At 32.6% G+C, this 17857-nt stretch overlaps 1 protein-coding gene across 1 annotated transcript; it reads left to right on the top strand.

The window, feature by feature from the left end:
- The first annotated feature begins 2439 nt into the window (after positions 1-2439).
- LOC127104243 (homeobox protein BEL1 homolog) lies at positions 2440-5655 on the top strand. The gene is made up of 4 exons (XM_051041435.1): positions 2440-3460; positions 3566-3948; positions 4452-4512; positions 4750-5655. The coding sequence occupies exons 1-4, from the start codon at positions 2648-2650 to the stop codon at positions 5389-5391; spliced, it is 1899 nt and encodes a 632-aa protein (XP_050897392.1). The 5' UTR covers positions 2440-2647; the 3' UTR covers positions 5392-5655.
- Positions 5656-17857: the final 12202 nt, after the last annotated feature.

Below are 17857 nucleotides of genomic sequence, written 5' to 3'. Positions count from 1 at the left end.
GTGCTAAAAGGACTAGTTGTGAATGGTAATGTAATGCATAAAGGAGCCATGGCTTTTGACATTTATACACTTTTTGATACAATAACAACTCAAGTGATAGTTGATAGTTTATCTACGGGGTAAACGATGGTCATGACTTTATGTAAAGGGAAGATTGAGAAGACATCCAATGGTTGTAAAGAATGTCTAAGCACTTGATGGTCAAGTTCTCAATTCTAGAACAAGAGAGAAATGTTCGAAAAATGATATTGAATTAACTTTTAAAAAGAGACACATGATTTGTTTGATCATGTGATTACGAGACCTACAAATAGTCTAAATCAACGCATGCCAAATCGAAAGTCGGCCTATGAACCAGACTTACTCTTACAAAAAGGCTCAAGATCCTTGAACGAACCAATAATGAAATGATGAATGGCCACATCTCCACCAACCCACATCACACATATAAATGATCAACCGACTCGACCATATAAAAGCGTAAAACACAACCCAAAACATTTGGATCAACTAAAATCCTAGGTGAGAAAAGATTTTCTTTGGACGGGATCCAGTCTTGCAACAACTACGAAGAAAAAAATATCACTTTTGAAAAAGTCCACCTACACAAACCATTGGCCATAACATTAATGATTCGATCTGATACAGGCTCCTCCTCGAGGACAATGAATAGATGAGTTTAAAGGAATGTCTCACCAAATAAATGTCCTTAATAAAAACCTTCCAAATTCAAGGCATCAACCTGACCTTGGGTAACTATACCTGCCAAAGAAATAAAAAACTACTAAGTAAATTTTTCTCCCAAACCCACAAACCACGCCTCTATTTGAACTTCTAAACCCACGCCCCTTTAGTGGATGGCACCACATTCTCTCCCTTATGAAACTACTGGTCTGAAATAAGAAATAACCTCTTACAAGACATACGGGGATTGTCAAATCCTTCTGCACATCCTTCCAATAGTGGATTTTCAAACCATTCACATACATGTTTCAAGTATTGTTAGCAACCCAATTCTAATAAGAACTGTCTTTCACCTTGGACCCAAAAAATCACACATGTTTCCACCACAAATACACTCCCCTAAGACCTCTTACCTGATCCTCGAAAAGGTGATAAAATAGCTATTAAGAAATATGAAATAAACTCCTAAACGACACGCAAAAAGGGTTCAAATCCTTTCACGCATCCTGCCAAATTCGGGTTTTCAAATCATTCCGAACCACCTTCCTAATACTATTAGCAAACCAATAAGAACCATCCTTTACGTTGGACCCAAGAAACGACACATATTTCCACCACAAATACGTTTCCCTAAGACCTCTTACCCGACCCACCAATTGTGATGAACCTACGGAAACACCATACCCAGAAAAAATAATATCTTTCTAGAGAGAATGAGTAGCCTCATGCACTCTCCACCGTCACTTAATAGAAAATGAAAGATTAACCTGTCTCAAACCCCTAAACTTTCCAACACCTTAGTCTTACACATATACTTCCATCTAATCCAAATCACTTTCACCATCCCTTTAGCCTCACCCAAAGAAAATTTCTATGAAGCCCAATAATGATTGATAATGATTATCATCTTTAAAAGGAAATAAAAAATATAGAGATAACACTCCAGACTGAGTTAAGAAGCACAACTCTCCCACATATGCTAACGAACATATGCCTTCATGAAACTAGTCTTTTAGTGACAAAATTTATCAAGAACTCCTAAGTCGTTTCCTTCCTCGGGTTAGCACCCATGGAAGGCCTAAATACCAAAAAAAAAAAAAATCTACTTTACAATTAAGAAAGCTCTTAGGCAATTAAAAAAAAATTTCTTCCACACTTTAACCAAATAATCAACTAAAAAATCACCTTAAACATTGAAACCAACTTAAAACTTCTAAGAATAAACTTGATACCTCAAAAGATTCTTAACAGAACTCTCAGCCCAAAATAATTGTACCAACATAAAGTATAATATTTAAAATATAAAAAAAATACATATATAACACATACTAGAATAATATGGTTTTTTTACAATATAGTATGCGCATTATGCTTTTGAAAAAACATACATATATCACACATACTAAAATAATATGATTTTTTTACAATATAGTATACATATATAACACATACTAGAAAAAATACTCACACGTGATATAACACATACTAGAATAATATGGTTTCTTATACTCATTTATACTCAATGTAATAAAATCTTTGCTTATAAAAAAAATTCAATTAATCTCAACTTTCATCCGAGTAATGAACATTACAAGAAAAATTACATGTATGAAATTAAAAATGATTGATATTTAAATATTTATTGAATGCAAGAGTTTTCTAATACTAGGTAAGAAATAATTGAGGAAATTTCCTCAATATTTATTATTTATTTCATTTATATATGAAGACTAATTTGGTTGTATATATAAATCTTGGTCCATTGACTCATCACTTGTTAAAAAATAAAGAGAAGGAGAGAGAGAGAAACATAGCATGGAGGTCATCATCACCATCATAACCCTCTATTATTTCATCTTCCATTTGTGAGCAAGTATTTCTCATCTTTCTTCCCAACTCTATTCTTCATGTTGTCATCATAATACAAACTAAAACATCTCATGTTTCTTAGTTGATTTGTTTCATGGCTAGACAACTTTGTGAAGATGAAAAAACATCAAGTGGTGGATTTTGTTATAACCCACAAATCCAAGGTTTTGTGTCGGATCCAGAGATGTTCAATCTCACAACAGGCATGGAGATGATAGGGTTTTCAAAACATCTTCATCAACAACAACAACAACAACATAGTACTGACACAAACATGTGGAAAACAAATTTCTCAGGAGGAAAACTAAGTCAACAACATGTTGGTCCTTCACCTTCCTATCATCCTCAACAACATCATCATCATCATCATCATCAAGATTTCACTGTTTCTGAAACAACTAGTAATGATCATCAAAACCTAAACATGCTTCATCACCATCATCAACATCATCATCAAGATTCATCATCTTCATCACAGTGGCAACAAGTTGATGATTCATCACTAAGATGTGTTTTCCCTTACGAAGGTAACGAAAGACCAAGTCAAGGACTTTCACTCTCTCTTAGTTCAACAAACCCTTCTTCTTTAGTTCTACAATCTTTTGAACTAAGAAACACTCATCAAATCCAAGATCAAGGGTATCAAGGTCATTTCCTTCTCAAAAACTCTAAGTTCTTGCTACCTGCTCAACAACTTCTCAACGAGTTTTGTAGTTTAGAAACCACAAAACAAAATGATCTAGTTTCACAAAAACAAAAATCTCAAAAATTCAACAACAAACAAAATTTTGAACAAGAACATGTTCACAATGGTAGCACTAGTTCCTCAATCAAACATTCCTTAACCTCCGTCGAGTTCGTCGAACTCCAGAAGAGAAAAACCAAGCTACTCTCCATGCTCGAAGAGGTATATACTGGTTATTATCACTTCGTCTAGTTATCATAAAATAAAAAAACATAGTATTATACATATTTTTTTTATTAATTTATGTTTTTTTTTGTGAATAATAAGGTGGATAGAAGGTACAAGAACTATTGTAACCAAATGAAGAGTGTGGTATCAACATTTGAAGGAGTAGCTGGAAATGGAGCTGCAAAAGTTTATTCAGCATTAGCATTAAAAGCCATGTCAAGACATTTTAGGTCTTTAAAAGATGGAATAATGGAACAAATTGAAAGAACAAGAAAAGCAATGGGAGAAAAAGACCCTATTGCACCTGGAACAACAAAGGGTGAAACACCTAGGCTCAAAATTCTCGACAGAGTCTTAAGACAACAAAGAGCATTCCAACAAATCAACATCATGGAAACTCATCCATGGAGACCTCAACGAGGTCTCCCTGAACGATCCGTCTCCGTTCTTCGGGCGTGGCTCTTCGAACACTTTCTCCATCCGTAATCATATATAACTTTCCTACTATTTCTCTTCATTCTCTTTCTATTTGTTCTAAACAAGTAAGCTTGGAATTAGTAATAGATTTATCTAATGAATCAATGTTTTCGCCATTTTGAAAAATAACAACAACTATTGGCAGTTGTGAATGTGGTATCGTAGGTGTTCTCATATCAAGAATCTTTTCTTTCTTTTTTTTGTTAGTTTCTGTGCATCACCATTCAGATTCCATCTTTTCATATGTTGTTGTTGTGTATTGTATTGTCAATCATTTCTACATCATCTTTTATTTTTGCGTCTCTTTCTCAACTACTTCTTTTTATTTTTTTGTGGACTTAATTAATCCTTCTTTCTAAGGACTATTCTTTCTTCCCCACTATATACTTATCTCTAATATATATTATTACTATTATTTTCTAATTAATATATACGTGCCAAACAAGTTTATATACTTATATTTATATATATATATTCTTAATTTATTTATTTTTTCAAATTTTTGTAGGTATCCAAGTGACGTTGATAAACATATTTTGGCCCGCCAAACCGGTCTCTCAAGAAGCCAGGCATGTTCATTTTTGTTATTATATTATAAATAATATTTTTATTATTATTAAATAAACATATTTTATTATATAGTCTTCTCAGATCCGTCACGCAAAAATTTCATATTAATATTTTCAAAGAGTAAGTATTAATATATGTTTATAATTGTAATATAAATATAGGATGAGATGACACAAGTTTGAAGAAAAAAATTTGGTGACACATGTTATATTTAATTGATTAAAATTGAAAAGCAGGTATCAAATTGGTTTATTAATGCAAGAGTGAGACTATGGAAGCCAATGGTGGAAGAAATGTATTTAGAAGAAGAGAAAGAGCAACAAAGGAACACGACAACCTCGGAGGGAGGAAACAACATTAACCATGAAGAGGAAAATCTTAATGTCCTTCAAGATCAATCTCCGACACAACAACCTCATGAGGATCAAAAGCCGCGGTTACTTAGAATTGATTCTGAATGTGTCTCATCTATCATCAACAACAATCATGATAATAAAAACAAGAATTTGCACCATCATAATCATCAATTAGCCGCGGACGCGGACGCGGATGCGTTTGGATCGGTTGATATTGATTTTTCTTCTTACAATACACATCATTCTTCTGATCATATGGTTGGTGCTTACTCTAGTGAGAGTTTCCATCACGGTGGTGGTGGCGGCGGCGGCGGCGGTGGAGTTTCGTTGACGTTAGGGTTACAACAACATGGTGGAAATGGAGTGAGTTTGGCGTTTCCATCAACAACACAAAGTCCAATGTTTTATACAAGGGAACAAATTGAAGAGCCGGTTCAATACTCTCTTTTGGATGGTGAAGGAACAAACATTATGCCGTATAGGAATCTCATGGGGACACAATTGCTACATGATTTAGCATGATCATACGTTATCAAAGGTTCTTGAATTAATTTATGTTTATGAATATGAATGCTAGCTACATTAGGTCATGGTAGAAGAAGTTATATAGTTATATTAATTGAATTATATATGGTACTTAATTTTCTAAAATTTAACATTTAGTTTGTAGAACTGTTGATTGACCACTGAGCTAACAGGTAGCACAAGTGGAAATGAAAAATGGGTTTTAGAAGAATATTAAATATATTTTGTAGTTTATTGGTGAAATGAAAAAGAATATTTGAAGGACATAAAATGATTTGGTTGGATGCTAAAAACAAGAATGAGAGAAAATATGAAAGATTATTTGTTGTGATTATTTGTGGTCCCTTATTCATTTCATAAAGACAAGTTCTTGTGCCAATGAGAATTGATTGCTTTATGATATGTCATTTTTATAATTGGTTCGACGGTGCCTTTCTTTTATTTTCATCGAAATATTAAATTGGCTTTTCAATTAGTGTTGGAGGCACTACTAGGGTTTTAAGGATGAGATGAATGGTCTTTAATGAATGCAACCCAACTTGTATCTGGTTTTTTTTCACCATCACTATTCAATGCATTGAACCGATTAATCTGATTCGGATATCACTTCTGAATGGTTTCTACCTTCTCTTGATTCGAGGATCAGTTTTGACATCAAATAGTCTAATGTCAATCATCACTGAATCAAATACTGATTGATCGTGTGTATTTTTTATAGATATATATTTATCCATTTTTTGTTCTTAATTAGGAATATAGTATATATTAAAATTTTATTTATTAAACTATGTGTATTGTGTTTCATAATTTGCTATTATGTGTACTTAGTTTCTATTTTTAAATAAGAGATAAATTAAATGAAGTAATGTTTTTCTTTTTGCCTTAAAATAGATGACATTATACAAACAACTAGTTTAATTGCCTTCTCTTTTGTTGCCTTTGAGTTTTGGTTTGTTGTTTCTCTTGTTTTGATGTTTATTTTCTCTTGGAGTTTGATTTTGTTTTTTGTAGTCCTCATGACACTTATTGTGGTTTGAAACTATTTGTATTTCAATGGTTTTCACTTTTTTTATTAGTATATTATTTTGTCATTAGTTTAAAGACATTTATCATCCATTCAAAAGTCCTATAGTCAAGGTAGCTGACATGGTAAATTAAGAAATATTGAAGAATTTTAAAGCTGAAGGGTCTGAGTTCTTTCTTATTGGATTGAAATCCAAGTTGAATCAATTGCTTGCAGATAAAGCAATTAAGGGTATATAGAAAAAGAATTGAGTGTGAAGAAGTTATGAAATTAGTAGTAGAAGATTGAGTGAATATTACAAGCATAGGTGTTTTTTTATAGAGGTTTATGGGCCATCTAACTGGTTAACTTGAGATTAAGATGCAAGTAAACCACTAACCAAAGCTAGTTAACTAACTTGTAACACCATAGCTACTAACAAATTGAAATGTTTGAATTATAAGTAACACTCCTTAATTCAAACTATAAAGGTTATTATTTCAATTTATCTTCTTAACTTTAGAAATTGATCTATCTTAACAGCTTTAACAATTTAGATAAACAAACTTGCGAGTTGCTCAAGTGTTGAGAAATACTCAACTATCAATTTTTCGTTGTTTATTTGATCTTTAAAAAATGGAATATTTTAAATTGATGGTTGATTTGTTGTCAATTCTCAACTTAACTATAATATTGGTACCGATCTTCAAATCATTTATGTGATTTGCAACTATTGTGCTTGACGAGTTGTAAGTGATATAGCTGCATACTTCACAATTTGACAATTGAATAAAATATTGCTTTTTATTACACTAAAATATTGGCGATGCTTGAAATTTAAATAAATAATCAATTGTATTCTTATATTGAGATTATTACCACATTAGCAATCATTTGAAAAACCTTCTAAATCCAACTTGTTAGACATCATAGATTTGGGAAAAGATATGTCATAAAAAATAGTCATATTAATTTCAACACACATTTAGTATCTTGCAACTGAGACTTCATTGATTTTCTCATAAATTTGCTTACTACTCCAACAAAGAAGCTAATATTATACATGATTTAACACAAGTACTTTAATGAGCCAATCTAACACAAGTACTTTAATGAGCCAATCGATTTCCTAAACATTTTAGGATCCACAAAAGTTAGGAATTCATAGAGAATATCTAGATTGGGAATTCAAGATCATTAAAATGGATGACGATTCCTAATATGAGTTACTCTATTGCTTCCAGATAGAATGCGATATTGGTCTTGTTGTTAAATAACCTTAACATCACTTTCTTCCCACTTGAAGTGTCTCCATATATGTTTGCAAATAGACATAAAATATCACGTTTGATTTTGTTAACAACTGTTATTAGATTCACGTGAAGTTGAAACATGATTGTTCATTGTCTCCCGTCACTGAGCGTTGGAAACAAAACTATAGTAAAAGTGAAAAAACATGGGAAACAACATATACATAACGTATAAAGCATTGAGAATAAGAAGTTAGGAAGTCAATATATTTTGTCTTGTATTGATATTGTTGTATAATTGCGATTATATGTATATATGTCGGGTTGTGATTGTATCGACACTTTGTATGTTAAGTCGTGTTATAAATCTTGGGTTCATGATAAGTTATATTAAAATATGTCAATTTATGTTTATATTATAGTATTGTTATGTTAATAATGTCAAAAACATAATTAAAAAAGTAATAAAAAAATAAAACACCCTACTGTCTACCAGCCTTGAAAAACGGTAAAAAAAAAATACGCATATCAAACATTTCAAAAAACATGATACTCAATTTGGGAGTGTTATACGGATTTCTTAAATATCAGGTAAACCTTTATATCGAACTTCTAAATATTCCGATAAAAAATATCCAAATAATTTTATTTTATATTTTTCTAAAAAAAATGATAAAACACATAATTTTGGTATCGACATTTTAGTAAACACGGTAAAAACTTCATGAATTATTAAAAGTCTGGTATATTGGATCAAAAGTCCGATAAAAACTCAAAAATTGGTCGGCAAACTAGAATTTTCGAAAAAAATCCAGTATGCTAAACCAAATATCCAAACAAACACCCAATTTTTTTAGAAATTCAAAAAAACAAAATTATTGGTTTAGGGATATTTTGATAAAATTGTAGACAATGTGGGGTGTTAGGTATAATAATTAGGGTGCAAACTAAAAATATTCTGTGATTTGTATATTGGACGAGACTATAGCCCAGATATACTAGGCCTGGTGAATATGCAACATTAACATGGACTAACTTGTAGTGTCAAGTGTGAGCCAGTTTCCTAATGAGCTCAAAATTTGTGTTTGAGATGACAAATTATAAAATGAAGAAAAAATTTGTTCAAACTGAATCTTTGCTAAAAAATTAGTCATTTGAAATTAACTTTATTCCATTATTTTATGTTCACATTCAACATATATAAAAATTAATTGATTTCTAGTGATAAATTTTGTTTGTAAGTATAAGTAAATTTTTTTCAATACAAAAACAAAACTACCAGTATTAATATTCGTATTAGGTCTTTTGTTTTAATAAACTTTCGATGATTATAACATATTGATATTTAGGGAATCGATTAAAGGTTGTTCTTCAGAGTTATCTATGTGTCTCAAGGGGGTATATGTATAATTACGTGGTTATGAAAAAAGAAGAAAAACTAGAACAACCCATGTCAATATAAAGAGTAACTTATGAGTCCATTTGTCTTTTTTTTAAATAAGCCCATCTCACTATAATCGTTTAAGGGGATCACTTCTCCCACTCTTACTATTGATGAGCCATCCTATGTAAATTCAAAATTGCGCTTCATTAACTTAGAAGTATATTTTCGGATGCATCATACACAATAAAATCATGCGTAAATGAGGTACACCCTCATTTTGGCAGAGATTAATCACTAGATGTATCTCCGTAATAACCTCATATGCATCACATTCATTCGTAAGTAAGGCATAACCTTATTTTTAGTATAAATTAGTACGGAGATGTATCTACATAACCAAATACATAAATATACTTAAGTAATCACCTGTTTGGCAGTGAAATTTGCTTCTTCTTCTTTTTTTGAGAAATACATTGATGTAATAGGTCATTTTTAATAACTATAATATTATAATAAATTTGTTATTAATTAAACCACACACTGATGTAATAGGATTAAAATTTCATATATTAGAATCAATCCAGAATCTATAATATTATCAAAATGACAAATTACAATATCATAATACTATCCATAATCCATAATACAAATATTATCAAATACTATTGTGTATATCATACTCCTTGTTTCTTTTCCGCCTCCTGTATTACAATGTCGTTTGTGCCTCAGATGGAATGACATCTATAGTGAACCTCCCAAAAGTTTCTTTCAGAAAGTCTCATCTCTCTATACTCGTTTGCACAATGGCCTCTATACGACGGTATGCAAATAACACATCAACAACATGATCTTCCCTAGGTTGCTCCTCCTCTAATATCTCCAGATGAACTAGTCTAAACGGATCTCTCTGATCATCTGGTGTCATGTAAGGATGTCACACTCTGAAATACCATTAGATGTAGCCGAATGCACTACTACATTTGCAATGAGCTACCACACTTCATGCTTCACCTGGTACCAGATAATTATTAAAATCAGCATACATAACATCTACATCTCTACGGACCATAGTGGGAGGAGCATACATAAAGGGTTCTCTTGGAACAACCTATGAATACCCGAACTAGCATATGACTCACTCAAATAGATGCGGATACATGAGAAGTGACCCAAAAGTCAACCATCAAGAGTAGAAGCTATGTCATCCAATGGACGCGTTTGATGGTGATCATCGTACAAACGAAAGTGTATATCATGTGTTGTAGAGGTATAAACAATGTTTTTAATTTTGAAAGAAGTTTTAATAATTTTCCCTACTTAGCATTCTCCACAAAGAGCATCTAACTGATAATTGAGATCTGAAAATCCTTTAACAAGTTTCAACTTGCTAAGTTTAGAGATTAATCTCCAGTTAGCATGATCTAATCTTCCGTGTCAGATCCATTTCTCATCACTTACTTATAGAAGGAAAAGTACCTTTTGATAAACCAATTCAGAAAAATTAATTTTATAAACATTTCTCTTTCTCTCACCTTTGAACATTATGGACTTGTCAAATTCATTCATAATTATGCAGTTGTTCTTATTAAACATGACTTCATAACCACTATCACAAAATTGACTAATGCTCAGTAGGTTATATTTTAGTTAATCTACAAGCCAAACATTATTAATTGAAATTGAGGAGTTAGCAATAGTACTCATACCATTGGTCTTTCCTTTCTGGTTTCCTCCAAATCCCACAGTTCCTCTCTTTGTCAGAGTTAGGGTTTATAACATAAGTGTTTCTCCTATCATATGTCGTGGGCAGCCACTATCCAGGTATCATGACTGCTTCTTTACTTCTACCTTGAATCATATTTGTAGCAAAGACAATTTGAGATTTAGGTACCCATAGTCTTATGGATCCTTTAGGGTTAGTTCTGATAGGTTTCCTCTTGTTTTGTACCTTTACTTTCATATGATAAAGTTTAGGATTATTCAAGACTTTTGATTTGAAAGTTTGTTGTCTTAAATGAAACTTGGCCTTAGGTTCTTAACCTTTTAGAACCTTAGCTCCTTCTATATTAGGTTTTGGCTTCTTCATAACCTTTTACTTTAGAGTCTTAGGCTCTGGTTTCTTCAGAACCCTTGATTCAGCATGTTTAGGTTCTGGCAGATTCAGAACTTTTGCATTTTTAGTAGCATGTACAAAATAAGATTTAAGCACTCTCTGAGCAGAGCATGAAGAAGAATGATTTGTTGGTTTTCACAAGGTCTCAAACCTTGTGTAAGACCCTAATTTTGACCCTAAGATCCCTCATGGCATCATATCATTGCTCATTGCATTGCCTCAAGGATCATAGCATGTTTGGCTCCTTAACCCTAGGGTTGGGACTTGGGTGAGTGGTTTGAGACCACCAAGCATACTTGTATTGTATATTATTACTTTTCTTATTTTGTTTACTAACCAAAAGCATAAAAATATGTCACTAACTCTTTTTGTTTTGAAGATCAAGTGATCATGTGCTCCCATGCTCCTAGGAGGCTCTTAAGCTCAATGAAATGATTATATGAAGATAAGAAAAAGCATGACCATGGTCCACAAAGTTCCTAATCATCATATATTTCTCCCAAGTATCTCAATTTTTCAATTTGATCAAGATAACCCAAAGGGCTTAAGGATTGTTTCCCAAGGAAACCCTAATTCAACTGTGCTTCGACTGTGCCTTGCTCATGAAGCAACCTCAACCTATGATCAAATTTAATCAAGGGAAGTTCTTTCATTCACTATTTTATACATATATGTTCCTATGCGAGGATCCTCAATCATTCATTCATCAAGATTTGGAAGTTTGTCCTTGAAAAGTTGACCAGTCAAGTCATCTGACTAAACTGAAGATCACTGAGATACAACTTGTGATGTGTTTGTCAAATGAAGATGACCCCAAGATAAAATATTTTCTTAAGAACCATATGAACAATTTTCATGTTCATCAAAACTCCATTTTAAACTTGGAAGGTCATCATTCATTTCAAAATATTATAGGTCATTTTGACTGAAACCCTAATTTTGGGTCAACTTCCCAAGGACCTAACTTCCTTATTTTTTAAGATTTTGAGGTGAGACCAAATGAATTGAAAATTTTAATATGTCTACTTCAATTTTTATGTTGGACAAAATTTCATAATCCTAAAAGAAACACATCTGATAATACAAAACATTATAGGTCACTTTTGACCTAAGTCATTGAATTTGAAAAATGCCCAGCTTCAAGTGCCCATAACTTTCTCATGAAAAATCCAAATGATGCAAATTTTAAGTCTAAGTTTATCATCTTGAAACGGTCTACAGCTTTTATGTTGGAGGGTTTTTCATTTGAAGCTTGAATCATTGAAACATAAGGGCTTGAAGAGGATTGATTTTGTTGAAAATCTTCAAAGGGTGACCTAGACATGTTTTGTGCCCAAACTTTCATAGCCAGTTTTCACTAATTTCCAAATGCCAAATGAATTTTTGCCCAACATGACTTTTGTTCCTTATTTCAAGGGCTTTCTAACCATTTCTCACATTAATTTTTTTGATTTTCCATGTGTGAGTTTCGAAGAGCTCTTTCTTCATGTTCATTTTGATATTTTATGGTGAAAACTTGAAATGCAAGTTGTTGCAGTCCAATGCACACGACCAAATGTTGTTCTTATGATCTCAGCAAACTTTTGCGTCCACCTTTGGGATTTGCACACGCCTGTACAGGCCCATGCATCAAAATTCAAATGGCCATGCACATGAAAGAAGCGTGGAAATCAACCACATTCAGCTATAAATAGAGGTGCCTTGAGCTTCATTTAGCAACCAAGTGGAGATCTGAATTGCTGCTGAATTGAAATCCAAACCCTCACTAAAGGAATTTTCAGTTTTCTCTTTCTCTTTCAAGATTGAAATTCAACATCATTAGTTGATTTTCAAAGCTCAATTCCTTAACCTATCATCTCCATCACACTTCCAGAGCAAAAGTAGATCAAGAGCTTGGAGGATTCGTGGCATTTCAAGCTTCATTTCAGAGGTAGAACCTCAAACTTTTTTGATTTAGATCTTGCAATACAATGTGAATGTCTTTGGTTTGTGCTGTTTTCTGAAGTCCTCATGCTTGAGGCAGGCCAGTGGTGATCTTAATTATACAAATCGTGTCATTTCAGTTCATGTACCATGATGTTCAAACTCACATTTCTCTCTAAATAGGAATGGTGAGGATGATCTATGGTTACAGTGGTGATGTACATCACCTCAGCTTCATTTTGATGTCCTTTCTTTTCATTTTCATTGTAATTTATTTTCCTGCGCGTGGTGGCTGGAAATGGTTAGATCGTCGGAGAAGATGGTGGTTTCCACCACCATCCCCACGTGGTAGCCTCCCAGCCTTTGGATCGTGCCTCAACGTTTTAATCACGAGCGTCCAATGTGTTTACTTCTTTTAAATCATTGTGTTACGCGTTTGACCAGGGCACACCATGTATCCGCGCCTTAGATTTGTTGATGCCTTGCCACGTCAATTAATGAATTGATCTGATGGCGCTGGATTTTTCTATTTTCCTTATTTTCTTTTAATTTCAGTTAATTCCTTTTATTTTCAAAAATTCATAAATATTTTATTTGAAGTCACAAAAATATGAGACCAATGCCAAAAAAATTCTTGAAAAATCTAGTTTCATATTTTGATTTTTAATTATTTTTGTGACTTCATTTAATATTTTTTGTGGATTATTTGGTTTTTAATAGTTTTAATTCATTTTAAAATACTTTTTGATATTTGAAAAATCCAAAAATATTTTCCTAACACCTATGGATCATGATAAATTAATGAAAAATAGTCTCATCAATTTCTTATTTGATTTGAGATTTATTTGAGATTTTAATTCATATTATGTTATTTTCCATTGTTTTTAATTGTTTTAAAATAGTTTCCAATTTCAAAAATTATTGAAAAAATTTGTCAAAGCTTGTTTGACCATGTTAGACCTATGAGAATTTAATTAGACTTGGTGAAGTTGATTTGAATTAAATTTGAGGTTTGACCATATTTTGTTTATTTTATTTTGCATTTATTTTTTAATTCAAGAATTACCAAAAAAATATGTTTGACTTGTTGACTTGTAATCTTCATTTCTCTTCTGTTTGCCATTGATTGATGATGACTTGGTTCACATTTGATCAATTGAGTTTGATACTTGATTTCTCTTTCCATCCATTTCATCTTCATCCCTTTCTTTTTATTTTGGCCAATGAGTTAATGTCTTATGGTTGGTCTTGACAAATGAGAGGTTTAACCTTCTTTGATCCAAACCAAACTCAACTTGATCCAAGATCAAGTGAGTTGTTTTGTGTCCAAGATAGGTTGCTTCTTGGTCAAGCAAAAAACCTAAAGTCCATACAAGGCATCTCCCCTCTTGTTTTGGCATGGCAAGTTTTTGGAGCTTGGCTTACTAGTCATGATCTCTAACTTGTGTTTATTTGCCTATAGTTTTATTGACCACCCTCAGATAGGTGTGACTACTACATTAGTCCACTTACGATTGCTTAACATAGCTCTACATTGTCTTATGACAAGCTAACATAACCTCACTAATTACTAACTTTAATTTGAGCATTTAATTTCTTGTCATTTACTTTTAATATCATTTATTTCTTAGTCATTTATTCATATTGATTTTCACTTTGCTCACTTGAGCACATATTTTATGTTTATGTCATTTTTCTTTTACTCATTTGAGCCCATTATTGTATATAAATATATTGCTATCTTGTGTTTGTTTTATGTTTGTTTTGTGTGAACCAAATGCAAAAGGAGAAAGGACTTAGAATTAGGACTTACCTATGCTTAAAGGAGTTCAAGAGCAACTAGGCCTCATGCCTTTAGAATGCTAAATTTGTTGAAGAGCAACTAGGCCTCATGCCTTTAGAATGCTAAAATTCAAAGTTGACTTCAAAGGACTCCTCTTCCAAACTCATTCTGTGTCCATTCCTCTTATTATGTTGTGAACTTTTTGATGTTTGCTCTCGTGTGATAGGGATTCCATCTTGAGATAGTAAGGAGGACCATTGTCATGAATAGCCAAGTTAAGAGAGACAAGCCAAATGGAGATCCTAGGAGCTTGAATCTAAACTGTTTGATTGCTTGATTGTGTTTGCTAAGTCCAAAGGAAAGGAGCATCTTGAATCATCTCTATGATTTCAAGAAAAGGAACTTCAAGGGTTTTATCTTATCTTATCTTTGTATGCTTTAGGACTAGCCCTTCTCTTCTTCTCCTCACTCTAACCAAGCCAAAATCTTTTCTTTCAAACTTTGACTTTATTTCAAATTAGAAACCTAGGCCTTATGCCTTTGATTTTTTTTCAAAATCTTTTCATAAATACTCATTGTGAATAAACCTTAATCCAATTTTGGTTTCATTTTGTAAATAAATCTAACTTGTAAATATAACTCACTTCAAATTGTTTTTGTGGTTCCAATGGCCACCTTATTAAAACCTTTTCAAAAACATTAGTCATAGGTTTGAGTTATCATAGTGGTTGATGTAAATCTCACCTCATCCTTAGTGATTGGATTATAAGTCTTCCATGCTTATTATAGGGTTAACCCCTCACTAGCATGTTGAAGCCCTCCTCACATGGTGGATTGTTGGTTTAGGTTGAGTTTTCTCCCTTTGATAACAAAAGACCTTAAGGCTTTTGATCAAATCAATTCACCAATCTTTGTGATTTTTACCCCGAACTACGAGGTTTTGATCCTACCTTTGTGATGGTATGTAGGCAATGGGTTCATCCATTCAAATAACAAAATTTGTAAATATAACCTATTCTCTTCTCATCCCTCCAATCTTTTGCACATATTTGCACAAATACCAACCTACAACACATATTTGCAAAAAGAGGTTCCCTTAGAGTACTAAGGATGTTTTGGGTGCATAAAACCTTCCCATTTCATAACCAACCCCCTTACCTAGATCTCTGACATTTTTATTAGTTTTTGATTTGATAAAACTTCTTACTTGGCTTTTGTTCGCTTTTTAGCCTTTCCTTTGGACAAATAAAAGTGCGGTGGCGACTCGAATTGTATGTTTACTTTTGGTTTAGTCAATAAACCTAAAGGTAACGAAAACCCCACTACACCTTGGATTGAAATATTTTTATGAGTAATCAAGACCTTCCTATTTGCTTCTACTTACTCCATAAATCATGGAAGCAAGTTTAGTTCTATTAAATCCATGTATGATAAATTCTTAAAGAACCATTTCATGCTCACTAAGAGGTTTGTGGGACACTTCATTTACTAGAGTAATATAATCTTTCTCTAGAGATTTATTTTTATTTTGAACAGAATTTAATTCTTCTTTCAAAAGATCATATTTCTTTTTAAATATTTTCATGTGTTTGGCTTTCTCTTGACATCTTCCCATGAGATATTAAATGAAAGTAATTAAATCAGAACGAGATAGTTTAGAAAATACCTCATCCTCTTCCTCAGACTCTAAACCATAATCTAAGTCAGATTATGCTTCAGAAGGTGTAAGAGCCACCAAGGCAAGGTTGGATTGCTCTTTATCCTTTTTAGAGTCTTCTTCACTTTCAAGTTCATCCCATGTTGCCATGATGCTTTTCTTGAATCTATCTTTCTGAAAGCTTCCCTTCTCTGGCTTATCCTTTTGTAGTTAAGGACATTCAACAATGAAGTGACCAAGCTTCTTGTAGTTGAAGCATCCTTTCTGATCATCCTTCTTTTCTCTAGAACTAGATTCGCTGAAGCCACTGCTTTTGTCATAAAATCTCTTGTTTTTCTTGGACAGATACTGAAACCTTTTAATGATAAGGCAATTTCCTCCTCATTGGAGTCATCTTCAGAACCTTCTGCATGAGAAGTTTCTTCAGACTCCCAGACTTGAGGAGCCTTGGCAGTTTTAGCAACAAATTTCAAATTTAGAGGCTTTGACTTTCTTAAAGGTTCATCTTCATTGAGTTCCATCTCATGGCTCTGAAGATTACTAATAAGAATTTTAAGACTTAATGTGTTTAAGTCTTTATCCTCCTCTATAGCTGTCACTTTAGGTATGTATCTGACAGGAAGACTCCTAAGAATCTCCTTGACATGATTAGATGTAATGTAGCTCTTGTTAACAACCTAAAGTCCATATACAACAACTTGAAACCTAGAAAACATGGTTTCAATGTATTCATCCTCCTTCATCTTGAACAACTCATATTGTTGAACAAGAAGGTTAGCCTTAGCTTCCTCAACTTGTTTATCCCTTCATAAGTAACACATATGGATTTGAAAATTTTCTTAGCAGTAGATTTATCAATAATTTTGATGTACTCTGAGTGAGGTAGAGCATAAACCAAGATGCCTCTAACTCTGATGTTTTCTATAAACCTTTTTTTATATGGTGTGAGAGTTCTTCTATCAGACACTTTCCAAATTCATTGATTGGATTATCAATGCCATCTTTTAGAATATCTCATAACTCATTATCAAGGCCTATGATATGAGTGTTAATCTTTCTCTTCCACCGTTCAAACTCAGTAGAATATCCATTGAAACTTAGACATCTAGTTGTATAATTGTTCTTTTCTGAGTTGTTATAATCATGATTTATAGAAGCATGTGGATTAGGAGTACCACTATCAAATTCAAAAACTCTAGAAATGGTTCATTATGTTTTTCTCAAGATCTTTTATGCACCACTATTAAGTGTTAAGCATAGACTATGCTCTGATGCCAACTAAAGATGAGAAAAACACAAGAAGGGGAGGTTTAACTGTTTTTTATTTTTATTTCTTTTTAAGACTCTTTG

Source organism: Lathyrus oleraceus, chromosome 7, assembly GCF_024323335.1.
Source record: "Lathyrus oleraceus cultivar Zhongwan6 chromosome 7, CAAS_Psat_ZW6_1.0, whole genome shotgun sequence".
In the NCBI taxonomy this organism is placed as follows: domain Eukaryota; kingdom Viridiplantae; phylum Streptophyta; class Magnoliopsida; order Fabales; family Fabaceae; genus Lathyrus; species Lathyrus oleraceus.
This window is presented reverse-complemented; position numbering and strand designations above follow the sequence as displayed.